The following is a 23,363-nucleotide window of genomic DNA, read 5'->3' on the forward strand; positions in this document are numbered from 1 at the left end:
TGAATGAAATAGTTCATTTCTTTTCATTCTAAACACGGCAGATGTCGTCATTAGTTAATGTATAAGCAATAGTGACGTCACAGTTTTATGCGTTCTTTTTCACATGTATTAATGCTTTTCCGGTTGCATAAATAATACTGTTTCTCTACATTCGAATACGCCTTTAATTTTTATTTTTCTTCTTTAAGTAAAATTGTGGTTATACATTTAAAACATCTAACATATTATTTTCAACAAAAGTCCGTAAAAAGTTCTCCATATACCGCTGCCGATTCTGACGTGATGTCCGGCGAAAATTTTTTGCGGACAGAGAAAGAGAGAGAGAGAGAGATGTGCGAACGTGGGGATTTATATATTAGGATGATTGACGGGTGGTTAATATTTCTACCTTTCCTCTATCTCTGTCTCTAACCTTCACAATAATATAAGTAGGCCGAAGCGTTACTTTAAAAATTTGTAATATTGGCCCACTTGTTGAAAAGGAAGTACTAATATAAAACTTAGTAAGAAAAAAATACGTTTTAATTAATAGGTTTAAAATCTACTAGTATTCTTTTTATTAAAAGATTTGGCTGAAAAATGTCCCTATGTAGGTGGGTGGGTTTCTTCCACCCCCCCCCCCCCCAACAAAATGGAATTAATATAGAAAATATACACTTTTAACTGTGTTTGTTTTCTATATGAGTGATTTTTTATAGTGTTGTCACCTACACTCCCCCCTTCTCCTCACACACATACACATACACACACATACACAACGTAGATCATAGAGACCACGTGTCATGTCTGAAAGCAGTGTCATCTCAGAAAACTAGCAAGTAGAAGAAGCAGAAAGCATGCTTTAAGTCAACGCAGAACGCGACTGTGATGTATTACAGGACGTGCCCACTCGATATTATCTAATCGATGCTGTCGATCATGCATCCAATCTTATCAATCAAATCGATGCTCTGGATTAAGCTTCCAATCACGTTAATCTAATCGATGCTCTGGATTAAGCTTCCAATCACGTTAATCTAATCGATGCTAGTTTGACACGATTGGAAGAATATTTAAGTGTACACAACTTTTCGGTAAGCTCCTTTCCTGCCTGTTGGACATACAGCTCATCGATACATATATGGTTTATTTGGGCCCCATACACGGAACTTCTAAACCACCACGGAAGATTTACTTATCGATCATATGGGCTCTTATATACAGATTCATTTAAGCCCTCTATACTCAAATGGATTTTTTTTACTCACACCCTATATATAAATGGATCGTTTGGGCCCCATATATAAATGGATCATTTGGCCCCATATATAAATTGATCATTTGGGCCCCATATTTAAATGGATCATTAGTTCACACATACCAACACACACCCTGGCAAGATGTTTTTAAAAAACGATTTAAAAAATTCCTTTAAAGACGGTATTGTCATCCCTCTTTGATGTTGTAGGACACCGCCACACTCCGATCATAAACTTCAAAGCGGCCGCCCCAGGCTACGCTACGGCATCTTGAACGCACCCACCGTCGCCTCAAGCTCCGGTAGCTTAAACGTACCCTCTTGTCTAGACAAGGTGGAAGTGACGTAGCAACACGCGCTATCAGCATGGATGGTCGTCCGACGATGAATGACGTTGTTTGGGATAATCATGACCAAAGGAGAGACAGGATAATGAATGGTTAGATTATATGATTCAATGTGAATGTGATTAATTTCTCTAAAATCATAAATTTGCATATGATTAACTTTTGACATAATTCGCGATTAGCATGCGTTCAACGTGGTACTATAATAAAACGGAAACACTATAGCAACACTACCACGCTTTTAAACGCACTAAACGGAATTGAATACACCTTTTTAACAAACTATAAAACAAATTTAGCAAAAATGCTTATTAAAGATATAAAATCTAAATTCTATAGATTTCCCGACTAATTGAAATGAAATTCAGGTATTCTTGAATTGCAATGAGATACAAAGTATGATAAGAAAGAAATGGGTCAAATTTAAGTTTTATAATTAGACACACACACACCTACCAACGGACACAAAGGCATAAGAAACAAAATTATTAGAAATTTTAACTACATTTTACAATAATGGTAAAATGATATTTGATGATATACAGACTAAACTTAACTCTAATCGACCGTAAATGTCACCCTAATTTGTGGACTGATTATTTAATTGTAGCCAGAGGCGTAGAGAGGAAGGGGGGGGGGGGGTGACATCAATGCAAAAAAATGCAAAATATATAAAGAAAAAAATTATCATTCCAGTTAAATAAATGATTAATTAGAGTTTAATAGACTTTTAAGAGCAAAGTTGACATCAACAAAACGTTGCAAAATTTGTCAGAAAAAAGGTTTTGTTGAAAATCGTAATAACTTGTATGTTTTTTGTGACTTCAGCAAATTAAGGTATAGTGTGGTCAGCAGCACTAAGCTCAAACGCCATCATTTTCACTTACGCAAGTCGGGTACCTATAGGAGCCGAGTGGATTCGGTGAGATTGGGGTCAGAAATAGAAACGAATGTGTTTCACCAACACTGCTAACCTACTAGATGTATGTCCTTGTGACGAGGGACAGCGATTTGTCGGATCGTGTTGGATCATCGCCACTATAGGATAGACACGATTGGGCTTACCAGCACTGATAATTATCTATTGATTTCACTTTTTTTTTCTTTTCTTTTTACAACCTTCGCAGAGCTGAATACACTACTTCAGGAATGTCGAATTACGAAGCACATTGCATGTGACCTTGACTGACGCAAGCCCCCCTCCCCCTCCCGTAACAGCACCAATAAATTTTAAAAAGTCGGCTCCTATAACTGAAACACAAGGGCGGCAACCCATAGTTTACGAGGAACACCCCGAGTTGTGTCACACAGCTGGTTGTTGACGACGTTACCAAGGGGCATAAGCACTATGGTGGGGGGGGGGGGGGTATGGAGCTTGTCTAATGTCCTTGGCCGGGTACATGAGGGGGGGGGGGTGTAAATATAGAAGATAGGCTTGGGGTTGGGCCAGGCTTAAATTTAGGGGCGGGGATTAGGGCTAGTTCTCAGACTAGATTGATTTAATACACCAGCATAATAGACCGTCGATAGCGCCCAACTAATTAGCATAGAAATAAAAGCACGGCTAATTACAATGCTAGCTTAAAATCAAAAACATCCGAAATATTTTTACAGACAGTTTCAAGGTCTGTAGACTGGGTGCTAGGGGTTACAAGGGCAAAGAGAAAATTTTAATTATCTCATCTTAATTATCTCTTAGAACCACTTAGATTGTAAGTTTAAAATTGTGATTTGCTACAATCACACACAGCTTATGTGCCAAATTTTAATCAAGCCAAAACAGATTTAAAACACTTTTTCCTGTTTCAATGTTTGCTTCGAGCACTTAAAACATTTTTATTTCCTTTTCTAGAAATCGAAAACACTTTCCGGTCTATTTTTAAACTGATCCTTTTAAAAGTTAAAATACACTAAGTCTGTCTACTGGCGCATCCACTACCACCAGACCCCCCCCCCCCCCCCAACTACACTTGTAACCAGTGGCGTAGCCAGGATCGTCTCAAGGGGGGGGAGTTCCAATTTTTACCCGGGGACAAGCTTTCGATTTGCACCCCCCCCCCTCAGACTTTTGATTTGCACCCCCCCCCCCTCATACTTTATATATACTGAGGGGTCTATGGGGGGGGGGGGGTTCCCCCTGCCTTCGCCACGGCTTGTAACGAAATTTTCTTGAGGCGGTCACTATGATCTAACTACGGTAAACAAACAAAACATCATCGATTTAAATTTCGTTAACTTGCGGGCACAAACTAACAAATCACAAAACAGACTGAGGGGAGTTATTGTGTTAACTTGGTCTAAGCCCTGATCTAATCGGACATAGGTCTTCAGAGTTGAATAGATTTTCGTCTTGTGTTGATTCAAATCAAACGATCGCCTCCCCTAACATTTTAAATTACCTCCCTTAACATTTCAAACGTGTGAACAAACAAACCACAACTTGAAATCTTCCAAAGCTAGAGAGTGGCACGCGAGGAGATCGTTGATTGGTCAGTTGGGAAAACGTGAGGAAGGGAGTGTGGAACAAAAATAAAAGGTGGAGTGGTCAGTTGAAGATGACCCCCCATACGTCAAGTGAATCAACGAGATTTTCACACATTTTTCAGCCCCTCGCCCTGGGTATGGCGTGACCTCGTTCGTGATGGACGCTGACAAAGAAAGGTCATTTAGGTCGGGTACATCAAATGATGATTGAGAACCATTGAGGTGTCTATTCTGAATGGTACTGAAGATTGGGGTTCTAACTTGTCGACAGAATGATTGATTTTGTGGCGTTAAGGACTTCGCAGAAAAACGTTCCGCTTGACCGCCTCCCATCTTTTTCTTATAAATTAAAAAAAAAACATAATGGATGTCCTTCAAACTATGCGAACGATTTTGTTGAATAATTTTGGTTTCGACTGTAAATGATATATTGAGATTTTAGATTAGAAGCTGCCTCTAGTACAAAAATACTGGACAGCAAGCAAGTGATATTACAGCTTAGAGGAGTATTGCTGTTTAACAGTAATATTTGATTTAGAGAAAATGATACTTGTTTTATTTTTAAACTGTGTATGTTTGAGGGGGTTGGGGTGATATCTAAACTGTAACACGGTGTTTTAGCCTTATTGTTGCTAAACCACGCCTTCTTCCTTCTTTGGCGATTACAAGTGCATATACTCGCCACGCCCATACGAGTGTTTCATACCATCGATACAACAATACTGATCTTCCTGTTTATATATGTGATACAACATTATGTACCAAATACGTAATCTGCTGTTATGTTTATCACAACCCCCCCCCCCCCCCCGTACGCTGACACAGATGGGCATGGGGGTGGGGGAGGCGTTGTTCCCCAGACTTGTCATTGTCTTAAGTTGATGTGGTGACCGCGTGGTGACACAGTGGTGACACAAGTAGCTGGTGAATCATGGCGACAACAACGGTACTTGTAGTATCTGTCCACACCGGCCCCTCCAGCCAATCAAATCTGTCCAGGCCGGCCCTCCAGCCAATCAAATCTGTCCAGGCCGGCCCTCCAGCCAATCAAATCTGACATCATTGACGTCATAGGAGATACGCCGTTAGGGATATGTAATTATCATGGATATGTAGGCCCCTAATTATCCTGGATATGTTATTAACATTGAACATGGATATGTAATCATCAAGCCGTGGTTTGTCGTTAGGGATTGCTGTGACGGGGAATTTATAAATGTTTTAATTTTTTACCTCCACTTTAAACTTACAAAGTGGCGTTCTATTAATAAATGACATTGGAGTTAATATTCCCCTTATCCACATTCGTAAACTTATTTTTACTGTATAAACTTAGGCCTTCGTTTTTGTGGCATGGAAAAAAAGGGGAGGGGTGGTGATCTTATGGGGCAGTTCGCTGGTAGCTTATTATGTAGCATATATGAAATAGTTATGACGTTAACTTCTACTCTATTGCAAAACACACCTTAATTCACAAATTTATGAAGAATGAGGGTGTCCTTAAAAAAACGTGATGTGCAACAATAATAACAATATTAAAAAGTCAAACATGGTAATAATAATAACGATAACTCACTTTATTCGTGCGTTGGATCAGTGAATAGAAAAAAATGAGATAATTGACTTGGTGACTCCTAAATGTAATAATCAGCACATCTGCTGACCCGTTCAATGAAAGTGATTTCTGGACAGAGCAAGGGCGTGGTCTCTAGCAGGCCTTGGGCTCGAACCCACACCTCTCTTGTACACATACCTGATGATAACAACCAGTGACTCATCGTCGCCATTATCGTACTGATGCAATCGGAATACGTTTCTCCCATAGTACTATTTCACGACATTTTAGAGGTCAGGATCAGCATAGTCTACCCCCCCCTCACTAATTTAAAAGTCTACCCCCCCCCCCACTAATTTAATAGAGTCAGTCTACCCCCCCCCCCCACTAATTTAATAGAGAGTCTATCACCCACTAATTTAGAGAGTCAGTCTACCCCCCCCCCCCCCCCCCACTAGTTTAATAGAGTCAGTCCATAATGGAGTCAGTCTATCTTTTACTAATCAGTCAGTCTATCCCCCCCCCCCCCCCCTTTACACACATCTAAGAGTCAGTCCTCTCCCTCTAGTTTAACATGACAAAGTCACATTTTGCCCCGCTGATTAACAAGTGAGAGACTCTAGACCCCCCCTCCCCCTCAAGTAAATTGCCTGTGAAAGCGCTAAACATCTAATATAGATCTATCTTACGCCCGCTTCATTTTTCCGTCATGTTCGTGTAAGATTCACCCATCCGTGGCATTTTTCAAAGCTTATCTGTTTATTAACTACTTCAAAGCCACCCAACCGTGTCGACACAGATGACTGAGCTAAAATGACTATTTTTAAACACTGCAATTAAAACAACAATCCAACCGACGCAAATATGTGCAGCGATGAGTCGGACTGAATCACTGGCAGATTTAAGCAACATTCCACGGGGGGTTGAAAAAAAATGATGAAATTATTTTGTTCGAAACAAAGACAGGATGTGATTTGGGATTGTTCAGCTGTGTAGTTAAGTAAAAGGAAGGAAGAAGGTCTGAGAGGAGGGGGGCGAGGGGGGGGGGGGGGGATGATACATGTCGTGCGGATTTTTTCCTCTCTAAGTATCTATAATGTCTGTATTGAGCGACAAAAACCTAGAGTGTCACGGAAACATGTAGATCTACATGTCGTTGAGGTTGCAAGTTTAAAGGTCAAAGGTTGCCCATAAAAATATGAGGTTCGGCTTATTTTTTTTTTAAATGTAAAAAATAATTTTTCACGCTTCACCAAGAGAGAACAGACGAGAGCCCTGCCTTTTTTTTTTTAAATAAATTTTCTGACCGAAATACCAACAATCCTATCCTCACCCCTCTACTGAAAAACTCCCTCCCCTATAAAGAAAGACCCACATCTTCTAAAAGAGGCACATCGTCATCTCCCCAATGTCATATTTTATACGTCACCTACAATGTCCATAAAAACTGAAGACGCTTTAAAGATCCAAGAAAATTGGCCTACACGAAGTAAGAAAACAAACACCGATAAGAATCGCCTTTGAAGTCTTGTACCCAACTTATCATCCCTCCACGGTTCATTGGATTTGTTTTTCACCCCAGCTCCGCTCCCAGTTTTATAATTGTTGTCCTTATATCGCATAACAACACATTAAAGTATTTTGTTTGAACGCACAATCCAGCACCGTCGCGCGACAAAGGACACGTGGGGCGGGGGGTGCAAACCCCACCCTGGGAGTGACGCCACTAGACATACAGCCCGTTCATCAAACAGAACAAAGGTAATGCCTCGCGCTTGTTTGCTGAAAAAAAAATAAGTGCGCATGCGTAAAAAGGGTGACGCATTTGGGCAGATTTCAAAATAATTACCGGAAATGAATTATTTGGGTTTTACCACCGGTCAACAAAGTGATTCAAGTTTATTATATTATGCTACATCAAACCAACCCTAGTGCTCTATATACCAGAACTGGAAATACTTAATATGCAGTACCTTATTTCTACTTTTAGTCGTTAGTGGTAGCTAATACTAAGCTAGATAAAAGTATCAATACTTTATTTTCTATTAATTTATATTTCTTTCTTTTCGCACAACCATCGAGTCACCAATGGAGAACTTATAAGTGCGCCGGTGCGGGGAAAAAAACGCGAATGGACTCCCCACTTAAGCCCCCCCCCCCCCCCCCCCCCCAAAAAAAAAAAAGCTTGCATTGTGTAGTTTTCAAAACATTTAGAAATTCTGGAATCGCTTACAGCACTAACGATCATTAAATCCCCCTAGATTTTTACCCCCGTACCTCTACTGATCCTGGGATTTGTGGAACTATTGGTCTGTCTACTCCATGTGTCTCGTTAACAACAAACGCTGACTTTGGACATGTCTCCGTAATGTCAAAAACGAGGTTATCTCCCAGAACTTGACCTACAAGGTGAAACACAAACTGCAGACGATGAACGATGTTGATCGTCTGCCAGGGACGACGTGTATCTGGTCAGACAACCCGGCAACATGTCTCTGGCGTACATCGCCGTCACGTATCTGGCCCATCTCCTATGACAACAGCGTTGTAGCGGTGTGTCTAATTACCGCAAGACACGAAAAAACACCACCGTGCAGACATAACAAAGAACCCACACTAATTCATTCGCTTCGCTGCGGAAACAAGCTCAGTTTATTTATTCATAATTCCCCGGTCATGATGAATGCCTGTAAATTTATGTTTTACCATGATACACCATTCGACTTTAGCTATTATCAGTGTTTCTTTCAGACTTTTTTCTCCTGGGGGGGGGGGGGCACTTGATATTTTCGGGAGGGGCGGACACTAGTAAAAGTGTATGATTACTATAATTACTATAAATTCTATCTCGTTCGGGGGGGGGGGGGGGGGGGGGAGGAGGAAGGGGACGGTAGACTTTCTTCGGGGGGGGGGGGGGGGGGATGCCTGGAAGAAACTCTGGTTATTATCTAAGCTTACAATAGTTATTAACAACCTTTATTTATTATATCCTAAATTTATTTTGTTATATATAGACCAATATATAGGGATATATATATATATATATATATATATATATATATATATATATATATATATATGTAACACATATGGTTACGAGCCAAAGGGGGATAAAACTATGAAGTTTTTATTCATTGGGTTGCGGCCCCTGTGGGACTGCAACTGAACTGTTGACGTTTTTTTATGCTTTTGTGAGCGAAATTACCTGTGTTCCATGTCATGTGACATGTGCCTAGCCGTGTCGCACACGCAAGGCTGCTGTCTGTGGACCAAGATGTAGACCTAATGAAGGTAGTGTAGATATTTAAATTATGTTTGTTAAAATACTTACTTATGTATTCCTGCTAGTGCTGCATGTGCACACTAGTTAGGGTGATGTATTAAATTAAGTATTTATTTTGTAGTACTACTTATTGGTACTTGTTGGCAGTACTGTGTACTGGCCGAAAACATAATTTATTGTACCCGTGTATATTGTAGCTTACACGTGGTGTTGTCCTGAATGTAACTTTTTTATTTTACATTTGTTTTAGGGCTACAGTTCTTGTTTCTTTCTTTCCTTTTTGGATTGTTTGGTCTATCTTGGCTAGTTCGTTTTGTGTTGCATCGCCGTCATGGCTCGATGCTGTAAATAAACGAGTACTGGACAACAACTGTCGGTGTCGGTGTATACTTAATCTCAGGGTCAGCCCGTCTTAACCACAACACCTCAGTGGGTAAAAGCATCCCCACTGAGTGAGGGTTACATTTGGCGCCCAACGTGGGGCTTGACCTTGGGAGATAGGATGGAAGACAGCGACCCGACGTTGGAGAAGTTGTCGCAGGAGCTGGCCAAGTTGACGGCTAAGATGGCGGCGATGCAGGCAGATGCGCAGCGGCCCGTGAAGGTGGAGGTGTGTGCTCCAGCACACAACAGCAAGCTGAGTGTGTTCACCGGCCTTCCACCCACTGGAGGAGGGGAGGTGAGTTTCCCGGAATGGGAAACCCAAGTTCAATGCTTGCTGCGGAACACCAGCGTTCCGAACCCGTTGCCACGCGTCTTAGGCAGCCTGAGAGGGATTGCCTATGAGCGGGTGAAGCAAGCTGCGAGTCCAGAGGAAGTGCTATGCCTCCTACAAAGCACTTTTGGCGACACCAGATGTGCCGAAGACAGGTATCTGCAGTTCAGCCGACTCACTCCACATCCAAGGGAGTCAGCGTCGGAATTTCTCTGCCGACTGTGGTCAGAGATGACGAAGCTAAACCAGCAGCGTATCTTTACTGAGGCCGATGCCCAGAAGAAGGTGTATCACACTTTCTGCAAGGGGGTTTCACCTCTTCTGGCGCTCGAACTTCGCGGCACATTTGGTTTCGCAGGGGAAGCCAGTCCGAAGGTGGAGGACGTTCTGAAAGCTGTTAAAAGGCTGGACGGGTCAGCTGAGTCCCCAGTCGTAGCCACGGCAGCAGCTAACAGGACTATCCAGGTCGACGCAGTAACGGCAGCTGTTCACCAAGAGACGACGCCGCCGCTGATGCTCAAGGAGGAACAACTCGACCGTCTGGCGGAGAAGGTCGACGCAGTAACGGTAGCTGGTCGCCAAGAGACGACGCCGCTGATGCTCACGGAGGAACAACTCGACCGTCTGGCGGAGAAGGTGGCAGATATCCTAGCCCGGAAACAACAGCCCTCCAGAGGAGCTTGTTACGGGTGCGGGTCCACGAAGCACTTCGTCCGCGACTGTCCGAGAAAAGCAGCTAGGCAACGGGGTCAGCAGCAGGGAAACGCCAGTCGATCAGCGTCGGGGAGCGGATGCTGATGCGTGTTCTGCCAAGCTCCCAGCCCAAGTTTACACCACCGAGATCATCACAGTGTCGAGCAACCACAGCTCAGGTTACCTCGCCTAACGGCTGGAGGTACGGCTGTCGGGTGTTCCGCCGTGGAGGAGGGTTGCAGCCGGAGGGTGCGCGTGAGAAGGGTAGACAGCCACACTATGAATGTCAGTCTCAGCGCGAGCAAGATCGACGCTTGGGAGACAGACATGACACAAGCAGAGGTCGGAGACGCCGCCGGAGGAGAGGCCGACGACGTGGTGGACGCCGCCGTGGTTGGCAGCGACCCGACTATACAATGTCGAGTGCTGAACCCACTGTGGCGGAGGGGGAGCGACGGAGAGAGGTCATCCCAACCAGTGAGGCAGATGAAGGTGAGGAACTGACAATCAAGGTGGTAGTCCCAGCCAGACTTCGGCCGGAGGCAATGCCTTTCGTGCCAGAGGTGGTCGCCCGGGACGGGCAAGACAAGGAGATGGTCAGGCCAGCCCCACATCTGGATGAGGTGAATGCGAGGGACGAGGCATCGGACGAGGATGACTCTTGGATCAACCCAGAACCACCAGCGGAGCTGCGGAGGTCAACCCGTCAACGACGACCCGTCGAGCGACTCAACCTGGCGCATCAAGTGGTGACCAGTACCAGCACTGGAGCCTCTACCGGTTTGCCGGGAATAATCTATCTGAGTTGAAAGGACTTAATGTCTGTGTACTTGTGTACTGAACTTTTTTTTAAGTATGAGTTGTAAATGTAAATGTAAATGTGAATTCCATTGTACATTTATTTGTGAGGGGGGCTGTGTAACACATATGGTTACGAGCCAAAGGGGGATAAAACTATGAAGTTTTTATTCATTGGGTTGCAGCCCCTGTGGGACTGCAACTGAACTGTTGACGTTTTTTTATGCTTTTGTGAGCGAAATTACCTGTGTTCCATGTCATGTGACATGTGCCTAGCCGTGTCGCACACGCAAGGCTGCTGTCTGTGGACCAAGATGTAGACCTAATGAAGGTAGTGTAGATATTTAAATTATGTTTGTTAAAATACTTACTTATGTATTCCTGCTAGTGCTGCATGTGCACACTAGTTAGGGTGATGTATTAAATTAAGTATTTATTTTGTAGTACTACTTATTGGTACTTGTTGGCAGTACTGTGTACTGGCCGAAAACATAATTTATTGTACCCGTGTATATTGTAGCTTACACGTGGTGTTGTCCTGAATGTAACTTTTTTATTTTACATTTGTTTTAGGGCTACAGTTCTTGTTTCTTTCTTTCCTTTTTGGATTGTTTGGTCTATCTTGGCTAGTTCGTTTTGTGTTGCATCGCCGTCATGGCTCGATGCTGTAAATAAACGAGTACTGGACAACAACTGTCGGTGTCGGTGTATACTTAATCTCAGGGTCAGCCCGTCTTAACCACAACACCTCAGTGGGTAAAAGCATCCCCACTGAGTGAGGGTTACATATATATATATATATATATATATATATATATATATATATATATATATATATATATATATATATATATATGACTCGGGACATAATGTTTTTGTTTTGTATTAGTTGTGCGTGCACGTACATCCGTCTACTTTTTGTACCTGTCAGGTGAGTAACATCCGATGTCAGGTAAGTTTGTACCTGCTAATTTAGTCTCGATCAGCAGGCGAGACATTGTCGGCTGCTCGGTTGACCGTAGCGGAGCGCAGACGACAATCCGCCTTTTGCGACAGCAGAACCACCGGCAGTTTAAAAAAGGGGCGTGTCAGTCGCGTCAAAAAACGGATTGAAGCTGCCAGCAGACAACATAGAAGCAGACGATGGCTAGCAGACGACACTACTGGGTGGTCTTATAACCGACACGTGAAATAAAAAATTAACATTTTAAAATTTAAACTTCTAGAAAAATCCTCAAGATTATAAGAACTAGTTAAACGTTTAGGTAAAGATCTGAATCTTGAGGTAACCTTACGCCCAGCGGTGAGGTATGGGGAGTTTAGATGTTTAAACAAGGCTATGAATGCCAAGGCAAGATGCTAAATGTGATACCAACATGTAACACGGTTCACCATTCACATCTGAATGTATCAATTATCACGTGTGGTCCCTTTTAGCTCCGTATATAGGTCAACATTGGAATATGTAAAGGATTTTTAAAAAAAAAACTTTGGTAATCCCCCCCCCCACCCAAAACATCCACGTCCTACTTTACTGCTCTAGAGAATACCAAACAGAAAACCCTAACCTAATCAAACCCTAACCTAACCTAATTTAACCCTAATCTAACCTAATTTAACCCTAACCTAACCTAATTTAACCCTAACCTAACCTAATTTAACCCTAACCTAATTTAACCCTAACTTAACCTAATTTAACCCTAACCTAGCCTAATTTAACCCTAACCTAATTTAACCCTAACCTAACCTAATTTAACCCTAACCTAACCTAATGTAACCCTAACCTAACCTAATTTAACCCTAACCCAACCTAATTTAACCCTAACCTAACCTAATTTAACCCTAACCTAATTTAACCGTAACCTAACCTATTTTAACCCTAACCTAACCAAATTTAACCCTAACCTAACCTATTTTAACCCTAACCTAACCAAATTTAACCATAACCTAACCTAATTTAACCCTAACCTAACCTAATTTAACCCTAACCTAATTTAACCCTAACCTAACCTAATTTAACCCTAACCTAACCAAATTTAACCCTAACCTAACCTAATTTAACCCTAACCTAACCTAATTTAACCCTAACCTAACCTAATTTAACCCTAACCTAACCAAATTTAACCCTAACCTAACCTAATTTAACCCTAGCCTAACCTAATTTAACCCTAACCTAACCTAATTTAACCCTAACCTAACCTAATTTAACCCTAACCTAATTTAACCCTAACTTAACCTAATTTAACCCTAACCTAGCCTAATTTAACCCTAACCTAATTTAACCCTAACCTAACCTAATGTAACCCTAACCTAACCTAATGTAACCCTAACCTAACCTAATTTAACCCTAACCCAACCCTAATTTAACCCTTACCTAACCAAATTTAACCCTTACCTAACCAAATTTAACCCTAACCAAATTTAACCCTTACCTAATTTAACCCTAACCTAATTTAACCCTTACCTAACCAAATTTAACCCTTACCTAACCAAATTTAACCCTCACCTAACCAAATTTAAACCTTACCTACTCCTATGAAGACCTCACCGTTCAGGAACTTTCAGTTTCCTGGTCACCTGCGTGATTATCACAAGGGGAGATCAGCCGTTAGTCACACAGCGATGAGACAGAATAAGTCATTACAAAACTCAAGGACACACTTAATTACTGTGTCTAAAATCTCATTAGCCTTAATTAATCCTAGTAAACGTCTGTGGATGTAGAAATTATTGCCCCACCCCTCCCCCAAGACAAGCAAGGTAGACAACAGTGTGTTGGTATGGAAGATTGCAGAAAAAAAAAATCACAGGAAAAAAGTCACAGAAAAACAGTCACAAGAAATAAAGTCTCAGGGGGAAAAACCCCTCATATGTATTTGCATGGGAACTCGAACCACAACCCTAAGTAACAAACCTCAATGTCTTATATATATATATAATTTTTTTATGTTTATCTGGATTATCTTTGCTAAAACAAACACAAACCGTTGTTTAGTAGAAAGATTCTCTTTAAAAAAATGTGACGAATATTCACTCACGCATTCATAATGACCTTTACTTACTTTTCCCTAGATCGTGAAGGGCTCTAGATCTATATCAGATGATTAGCTTTCATTTGATTAAAATAAATTACACGCTCATTACTGACTCAACGCATCGTTATTATTTTTTTTCCTAAGAGAAGACAACTCTGAGGTCACACGAGTTACAGTTCGCAATATCAAGTGGCTGATTAATTGCCCCTTGACTGAAGTGCATCGTAACGAGAGAGGTTTTTTCGTTGGCTGATGGACCGCATGTGGTGTCGTTGTTTTATGTAACACGCGTTTTGATTGGTTGTGAGAGGTCTATTCCTGATCATTGCTAGGCTGAGTGTGCCAATGTCAAGGTCACGGCTATGACAGCTGAGAGAAATTTAATTTAGGATGTTTGAAATACAATTTTATACATTAACAAATTCTTTTATCTGACGCTTAAAATTAAATAAACTGTGTATCCATAATGTAAACATTTTGGCTATTAGTACATATAGGCCTATCCTAATGATTGAAGAACTGTTATTTAATTCATTATTGATGGAATGATTAATTATATAAAGCCCCCTTAGCAGTATGATAACAAAAATTAACCGGCTATGCAGCTAAGGTTAGGATTTGGCCTTAGATGGATCAGTGTAGTTCCAGCTCAAGGATTATGGTTAACGTTAGGGCTGAGCTTTATCAAAAAGTAATTGTATCAATATTATCAGAAAAAATAGATTCACTAAGGTTATAAAAAGGTTACTGGAATAAAGGATAAAAATAATTTCATACAATAACCTTCTGTCAGCTTATCGTTTCGTACCAGCTTTAATTATATATTATATATATTAGACCGAAAATATGAGAAGGATAGATATTTCGGTAGGTTAATTATCCATAAAGTGAATATTTCCCAGTTTTTTAAAAGGGATGTACTTTTAAACAACAAAACTAAAAATAAATTCGAGGCACTAATTTCAACACAGACTCGGAAATGATCACGTGATTTTGTTTACAAACAGATCCTTGTGTATGCTAGTCGATGATACAACAAGGATATTAAAACAACTATCTGAGCGTATCTACCTACACATATTCTAACATGATTCAACATGACTATCTAGTTGTACCTGGTTGAATCTGCCCATACATATTTTAACATGACACGACATGGATATTAAAACACAACTATCTGGCCGTATCTACCTACACATATTCTAACATGATTCAACATAACTATCTAGTTGTACCTGCTTGAATCTGCCCATACAAATTTTAACATGACACGGCATGGATATTAAAACCCAACTATCTGGATGTATATGCCCACATATAATCTATTATGACACGACATGGATATTAAAATAAACCGGGAGCGATCTCCCCGAAACTTTCTCGAATATCCTTATATAAAAAAAACAGGGGATGGGAACTCGGGATATAGACAAGAATTTTAATCCATTAACAATACTTAAACTTTTTAAAATAGAATAAAATCTCGTAGAAAAAAGAATTGCACACCTGTAAACGCCAAATAAAATGTGCATGATCGTGTGGAATATTATTAGTACTTTGTAAATTTATATTAGTTTTTTGAGAAATCGGAAATAGCGTAAATTAGTACTTCCGATCAACGGAAATTACTCAAAATTTGAAAGAAGGTATAGAATTAGATCTTTTACTTACATGTGAAATTTCATTTATCTATCTGAAATAGTACTCATGTTATACGCTTTTGAAAAATTCAAAGTAGAAAAAATACCACTTCCGGTTATCGGAAATCGCTCAAAAGTTGAAACGGATCTATAATTTTGATATAATACTTATATATGAAATTTCATCAACCTAACTGTAACGGTACTCAAGTTATCGTGTTTACACACACACAGACACACAGACACACAGACATACGGACGTAATTGCAAAGTCCAGTTTTTCCGAATCGATAACGCATAAAACGCCAAAATGTTTATATATTTGTATTTATAATGTTTGCCTGATTAAAATAAGTCCTCTATACTCCGGATGTGATGAAGGACTGAGGAGGTGAAAACTGTCAAAATTTCATGTTATTTTTGTGCACAATTACAATACTTTCTATATACTTCGTATATACGAGAAAGTAAAAATCAGAAAAAATACTTTTTTACTTTCTCGTATATACGAAGTATAGAGAAAGTATTGTAATCGTGCACAAAAATCACTTGAAATTTTAACAATTTTCACCGTATTACACCTCAGTCCTTCATCACATCCGAAGTATAGAGGACTTATTTTAATCGGGCAAAAATTATCAATCCAGATTTATCAAAATTAAGAGGTTTTATGCGTAATCCAGTCTGAAAAACTGGGCTTTGCAATTCTGTCCGTATGTCTGTGTGTCTGTGTGTGTGTCCGTGTGTAAACACGATTACTTGAGTACCGTTATAGCTAGGTTGATGAAATTTCATATATAAGTATTTTATCAAAATCGTAGATCCGTATCAACTTTTGAGCGATTTCCGATAACCGGAAGTGGTACTTTTCCTACTTTGAATTTTTCAAAAGCCTATAACTTGAGTACTATTTCAGATAGATAAATGAAATTTCACATGTAAGTAAAAGATCTAATTCTCTACCTTCTGTTAAATTTTGAGTAATTTCCGTTGACCGGAAGTAGTAATTTACGCTACTTCCGATTTCTCAAAAAACTAATGTAAATTTTTAAAGTACTAATAATATTGCGCGCTATTGTACACTTTTTTATTTGGCGTTCACTAGTTCACTTGGCGTGCAATTATTTTGTCTACGAGATTTTAATCTATTTTTAAAACTTTAAGTATTTAAAATGGATTAAAAATCATGTCAATAGCCCGAGTTCCCATCCCCTGTTGTTTTATATAAGAATATTCGAGAAAGTTTAGGGGAGATCACTCCCGGTTTATTTTTTTCACAAATTAAAAAATTTTCACAGGAGCTTATAGTGAAGTCACATAAGGTAACACTAAAATAATTAGGTTCTACCTATGATATATATTATTGTTGATCGTCTGTAATAAATTTACTCATACCCATATGGGTTATTTACTATTAGTTGTACCTTACTCCCGGTAGAGGCGGTTGAATTTTATTTTTTATTTACTGATTGTTGTTAGTATAAACGGTGCAATTAATCAACTACCGTTGACAGTCGGTTAGAACTGCTTGAAATCTGTTTCGATCCAGACAGAAAGTCAAACAGAAAAACAGATGGATGGAAAGAAAAGAACAACAAACTAAGGTAGCAAAATAAATAAAAGCTGGTAAAAATGTAATATTGCCTTTAAGAAATTGCACACCGCTCAAATTAAAAATAAAACTATTATTGCCGCACTTTTTTTGATTCAGTGCCTGATTGTCTATATTGTACACGTTAGTTACTTCCGAAATAGAAAAAAAAAATCATCGATTCTGTTACGGATGAATAAAAGTAGGTTAACGTTATTTTAATTGTTTTTAAAACGTTAGAAATATATCTTGCTTTGAAAATCTATGTCTAATAGTAAGAATGTATTATTTTTATTCTTATTTATGTTTGCACTATTTCATTTAAAACTATTCAAAGCTTATAAATGATTACCTTGTTTAGCGTACGTATTAATGTTCAGCCAATAAATAATTCCTATGCAAGTGCTAAATATTTATGACATGTTTACTTTAGGAATGTTTCCATCATGACGTCATCAGAGATATGTGTTAATATGGTCAAGTGTTTGGAGAATGTCTGGAGTGATCAAATGTTGTTTGACTTTGTGGTTAAGATCGCAGACGAAACTATCGAATGTCATCGGCTAATCCTAGCTGCATGCTCGGAATTTTTTAAGGGCCTCTTCCGTTCCGGCATGCGAGAAGTCACGGAGAATTGTGTTGTATTGGAAGATATTTCCAGTGACGTATTTAAGATCATTCTGAAAATTGTATACACAGGTTCTAATCTGTTGACTTTAGAAAATAATTTTGAAGTCTGGCGCGCGGTTCATCAGCTACAGATCCCATTTTTAGTGAATTTGTGCGAGACTTTTGCTATAGAAGCACTTACAGTAGATACTTGGGGCAATATTTACACAAATGCTAAACTTTTAGATTCGAAAAGAGTTCTTAAAGGGCTTCAAACTTTCATGTTAAAAAACTTTGAACAAGTCAGTCTTTCAACAACATTTCTGCAAATGTCTTTCAGTGAAGTTCGTGATTTGATACAGAGTCAAGACCTCGTAGTTGCTAGTGAGGATATAGTCCTAGAGTCTGTGATAAGATGGGTCGGTTTTATACCTCATAGTGAGCTTAACAGAAACAACGTTTTGGAAACTCATTCTAAACCTAATATGAACGGAAATGATCCAATTACTGAAACAACATTGGTTGATAAAAATCACGGCGACATTACAAAAAGCATTGAAGAAAATAACACAAATGCTATAATTGAGGCAAACTCTATTATTGAAACAAATCCCGAGTTGAAAGATTACCGTAGTGATAAGTCTCGTGATATTCTACCTGACTATTCTTCTAGGAAAGATAAACTTACAGAGTTGTTGCAGCACGTGAGGACGTGTCTTGTAAGTCCATCTGTTTTATCTCATGTCTACAAAATGAAAATCATTTCTGAAAGTAATGTGTTAATGAATATTATATTTGATGCGATATACTATGTTCAAAACTTTAGACACGGTCAGTGGCCAACGGCTGCTATCCAACGATCTTGTAGTAAATATTTTGAAGCTGGAGTACTCGAACAAAACGATGGTGAATTTACTGTGCTAAACGTACTCGAATACAAATTGTATGATATTCCAAAATGTAAATTTCTACAAGAAAATGTTCAGCTCGTCTCTTTTGACGGTGAACTTTTTGCTACAGGGAGGCAACTCAACCAACCCAATGGACCTTGTAAACTTTTTGTATTTTGCGACAAATACTGGTTGGAGGTTCTGTCAATGCCAGGACCGAATTTGCTCTTGTTGTCACATGATCAATTTATTTACATTTTTAACAAGGACAATCAAATCATTTACAGAATACAGCCAAAGCAAAAACTACCTATTTTAGAAACGTTTACACTGCTCCCGAAAAATGCTGAAATTAAACATTCGATGAACTTTGAAAAGTTTATTTTAATATTTTGCTCTGAAACTGACAATGGCATAGACAAAACAGCTGTCCATAAATTAGATATTTCATCCAAAATTTGGACTAAATTAGCCATCCTGGATGGAGCAGCTGAACACATAATTAGTTTCAAGAACGATAACTACTGCTATGTTTTACAAGCCGACGGATGTTTGTGGACTATTTTAAATTCAAATTCAAACTCGATCATTGAACTAAAATTTGTTTTAAAACTTTGGAATATACAAAAAATCTTATACGGCGCTTTGGCATACAGGGACCTACTTATTATTGGATTTGATTGCCCGAGTCCTTCAACAATACACGTGGATAGAGTAAAAATAGTTCCTGGACACTTTCAAGAGATAAAATACTGGACATGTAAAGATAAATGTTCAAATTTAATTCCTATCACATTACCGAAAAAGTATATATCTTAAACTTACTGCTTAGGATTGTTTCCAACTTATACTTGACTGTTTAATTTACCTCTTTTAAAACAAGAGATTGATCCTCTAAGATGTCATTTTTACTCATCAGTTATATCTATACCATTTTTATGAAATAAAGCTGCATCTTTAAATTTAGTTAAAACAAATATCAAAATAATAAAATTAAATAATTTCTATAGTAAGACAAGCAGATTTTTTTTTTTTACTTTAAATTTTGTAATGAAATTAAACTTTTACATTTTTTTTAGATATATCTTACAAATAAACAAAAAGTTTTTGCTTATTCAAGAAACAGCTGGTGGCAACAATACGTGATAGGTGAACCATGTGTATTTACCCAAACAGGCCTACTGTAATTTGCATGTTAGTAATTTAAAAACATCTTTAACTGGTGATTTGAATAACACCGTGTATTAGTGATACAAATATAAATATTGGGGCATTTTGTGTAGTTAAATCTATAACTTTTTCAGTTTAAATTAAAAAAAATATTTTTCCAATTTGTTGAATTTAGAGAAGAGGTAGCCTGTCGTATTATTGATGTTTTTTAAAAATCAAGTCGAATTGTTACAGATAGATTGTCTCTGTTAGCTGGACTTAGACTTGTGTTTATCGTCGCCTGGCATTTGAGTCGTTTTACACACAAAAACACTTATATTTATAAAATGTATTCTAAATGCATTCAATTCTTTAAATACATTTTAAAAAGTTATATTTACCAGAACAGAATATTTACAACTGATTGTCTGCGAATGTCAAAAACATGCTTTTAATAGATATCATTATATCAATTGTTTCATATATTTATACATCAAAACATGTAAAAATAAATACTTGTTTAAAATGCTTTAAGTGTGATGCATACTATCTTCTTTGATATAATTACATACTTATATATATATATATATATATATATATATATATATATATATATATATATATATATATATATATATATATATATATATATATATATATATATATATATATATTGTTCTAGTTTGATAACTGTTGATTTAATCTCAATATTTTGTAGAATACGTCACAGTGTTGTTTATACGGACCGATAACATAATGTTATTTTTTATCATTTGTAATTAGATATACTAAACACTCTATTTTATATTTCTCCAGTTTGTACACACATTTTTATTACATAGAATGTGCAGCAAATTACTTTATAATACCACTTCCTCAGGGGTATGAGAGTAATGCTCAACTACTGAGGGTTATTCCGAGTAGGGGCTAATCCTGAGATATAAAATAATTCACAATGTACGTGTTGAGCCAAATGCAATTTCTTTTGGAATAAAAAAAAATTGCCTAGTCACTGAAAATGTTAACTAAATTCGTTTAACTTTAAGTCCGACAAAAACCTTGCAATTGAGTTTTTATAATCATACTTATTTTTATACCACCTAATACGATTTTAAAAATAATATTTCTATTCATATTTCAAACTTTAGTCACTGTATTTAGCCACTGAATATACCAAAGCCAGATATCTGTAGTTCTGCAAATCCACACAATTTGGTTTTTCATAATCCCACTTTTTGTAACACCGCGTCGGATTTAAAAAAAAAAAGAAAAAAAAATCAAGAATGTGCACACAGTTCAAAATAAATATAAATCTATTAGTATTATTGTCGCATTTATTATGATTCAGTGCTAGACTATCCATAAACATGAAACAAGGTGTATATTAAATTACTTAGAGGTTAACGCTTTTAATTAAAAAAAAAGTTACATTATACCTTGTTTTGGCAATTCATTTCTAGTAGTACGAATGTATTACGGTTATTCTTACTTATGCTTGTACTGCTTAAATAAAAAAAAAACTAAAGCTTCTTAAAAAAACACATGCATTATGTATGGATTATATCAATGTTCACTTAATAAATAAACCGGGAGTGATCTCCCCTAAACTTTCTAGAATATTCTTATATAACTTGGAATATAGACATGATTTTTAATTACTTAAACTTTTAAAAATAGAATATAATCTCATAGTAAAAAGAATTGCGCACCAAGCGAACGCCAAAACAAAATGTGCATAATAGTGCGCAATATTATTTAAAACAGTTTTTTGAGAAATCGGAAATAGCGTAAATTAGTACTTCTGGTCAACGGAAATTACTCAAAATTTGACAGAAGGTAGAGATGTAGATCTTTTACTTACAAGTAAAATTTCATTTATCTATCTGAAATAGTACTCAAGTTATAGGCTTTTTAAAAATTAAAAGTAGAAAAAGCATCACTTCCGGTTATCGGAAATCGCTCAAAAGTTGATACGGATCTACGATTTCGATAAAATACTTATATATGAAATTTCATCAACCTAGCTGTAACGGTACTCAAGTTATCGTGTTTACACACAGACAGACACACACATACACACACACACACACAGACACACAGACATACAGACAAGATTGCAAAATTATGTTTTTCCGTATCAGTGAGGTGTAAAACGTCGAGATTTGCAAAAATCTCGATTTTTTTTTTGCACGATTACAAGACTTTCTCTATACTTTGTATATCCGAGAAAGTAAAAAAAAAGTATCTGGCTCTATCTGCCTACATATAATCTAACCGGCACCCAACCGTGTTCTTACAATTCAAATATCAACAGTCCTTACATACAATATAGCCACTATACAATTGCTCACACAATAGGCCGCCATATAGTTAAAGTGGGGGAGCGACTTTAAATATTGATGCCCCCCCCCCCCCCCACACACACACATAATCTAAAGTACTGCATTACTCCTAGTCTTAAATAAAACAAACAAACCATTTAGTGAAATAACTTTATGATCAATGGCAAACAAGGGAAACCAATTCATTGAAAATGTTATAAATAAGGATCGGGTTTTAAGGAGAGGATTAAGACATGAATGCAGGCTAAGTTTGAGTCAACAGGTCATATGGCACACAATATTTTGGCACGCAATACTTAATTGTGTTGGAGGGAAAATACAGAAGTTGAACTTGTAGATTGATCCCATCCAATGCTACAATTAAGAAAGAAGAAGAAGAAAACAAAACTCTCTAGAAGGGCCGTCGTAATAATACAACTGACAGCTTTTGACTAGCAGAAATGAAAAGCATCCTAGTCGATCTTTAGGTCATCCCGACCCCTGTTCCGCCTCTGGAAGGTCATCCAACATGGGCTCAGCAAGGTCCCCCAACACGACAGTGAGTGAGGCGTCAGTGTTCAAACTGCTCAGGCTTTGGGTCACGTAGACCTGGATGGACGGCTGCAGTTGCGGGTCACAGGCCGGGGTCAAGGTCACTGTAAGGTCAAGGTGGAAAAAAGTAATATATCACTACACAGTAATGAATAAAATACTCTAATACGAGTTAATCCATTCCCATAAATTCATTTAATAACATTGATTCTAGACCCTATAGCACATTTTAGCAAGTTTTATATCTGCTTGTATGAAGTAGGGTTTGTGCCACAATGGGGACTCAATGCTTTTAGTGTTAGACTGACTCGAGTTAACAGTCCTGTGTTGTTGTTTTTGTCTTGTATCCATGTTTGTTAAGTTAGGTGGTTTGGTCAGGAGACTTGTGTCACGTGGTTCGTGTAGGTCAGATGGGTCATCTAGGTCAGACGAGAGTAGGTAACTTAGGGCATTTAGTTCACGTG

The 23,363-nt window shown here is 38.2% G+C and overlaps 3 protein-coding genes across 8 annotated transcripts in view; 2 read left to right on the forward strand and 1 right to left on the reverse strand.

The window, feature by feature from the left end:
- The window catches only part of LOC131947753 (titin), a gene marked incomplete at its 5' end in the record, with an annotated part of 410,194 nt that overhangs the window by 103,168 nt on the left and 283,663 nt on the right, over positions 1 to 23,363 (reverse strand).
- On the forward strand, positions 8,730 to 11,873 carry LOC131947758 (uncharacterized). Of its 2 annotated transcripts, XR_009387919.1 has the most exons (3): positions 8,730 to 8,914; positions 9,157 to 11,443; positions 11,686 to 11,873. XR_009387919.1 is itself a non-coding variant. In XM_059309053.1 (2 exons), exon 2 carries the CDS (start codon positions 9,409 to 9,411, stop codon positions 10,417 to 10,419), a length of 1,011 nt encoding a protein of 336 aa, XP_059165036.1. In that variant the 5' UTR covers positions 8,730 to 8,914; positions 9,157 to 9,408; the 3' UTR covers positions 10,420 to 11,873. The 2 variants fall into 2 exon arrangements, 1 of the variants encoding a protein (XP_059165036.1); XM_059309053.1 differs by having other exon boundaries at positions 9,157 to 11,873.
- Positions 17,521 to 20,478, forward strand: LOC131947754 (uncharacterized). Its single transcript, XM_059309049.1, has 2 exons — positions 17,521 to 17,580; positions 17,812 to 20,478. Exon 2 carries the CDS (start codon positions 17,825 to 17,827, stop codon positions 19,694 to 19,696), a length of 1,872 nt encoding a protein of 623 aa, XP_059165032.1. The 5' UTR covers positions 17,521 to 17,580; positions 17,812 to 17,824; the 3' UTR covers positions 19,697 to 20,478.

Source organism: Physella acuta, unplaced genomic scaffold (genome assembly GCF_028476545.2).
Source record: "Physella acuta isolate Inbredline_101_S28 unplaced genomic scaffold, ASM2847654v3 ptg000606l, whole genome shotgun sequence".
Taxonomy (NCBI): domain Eukaryota; kingdom Metazoa; phylum Mollusca; class Gastropoda; family Physidae; genus Physella; species Physella acuta.

Bases quoted from the DNA above. Each gene is read 5' to 3' on its own strand.
- LOC131947758 (XM_059309053.1), top strand. From the start codon at position 9,409: ATGGAAGACAGCGACCCGACGTTGGAGAAGTTGTCGCAGGAGCTGGCC.
- LOC131947754 (XM_059309049.1), top strand. From the start codon at position 17,825: ATGACGTCATCAGAGATATGTGTTAATATGGTCAAGTGTTTGGAGAAT.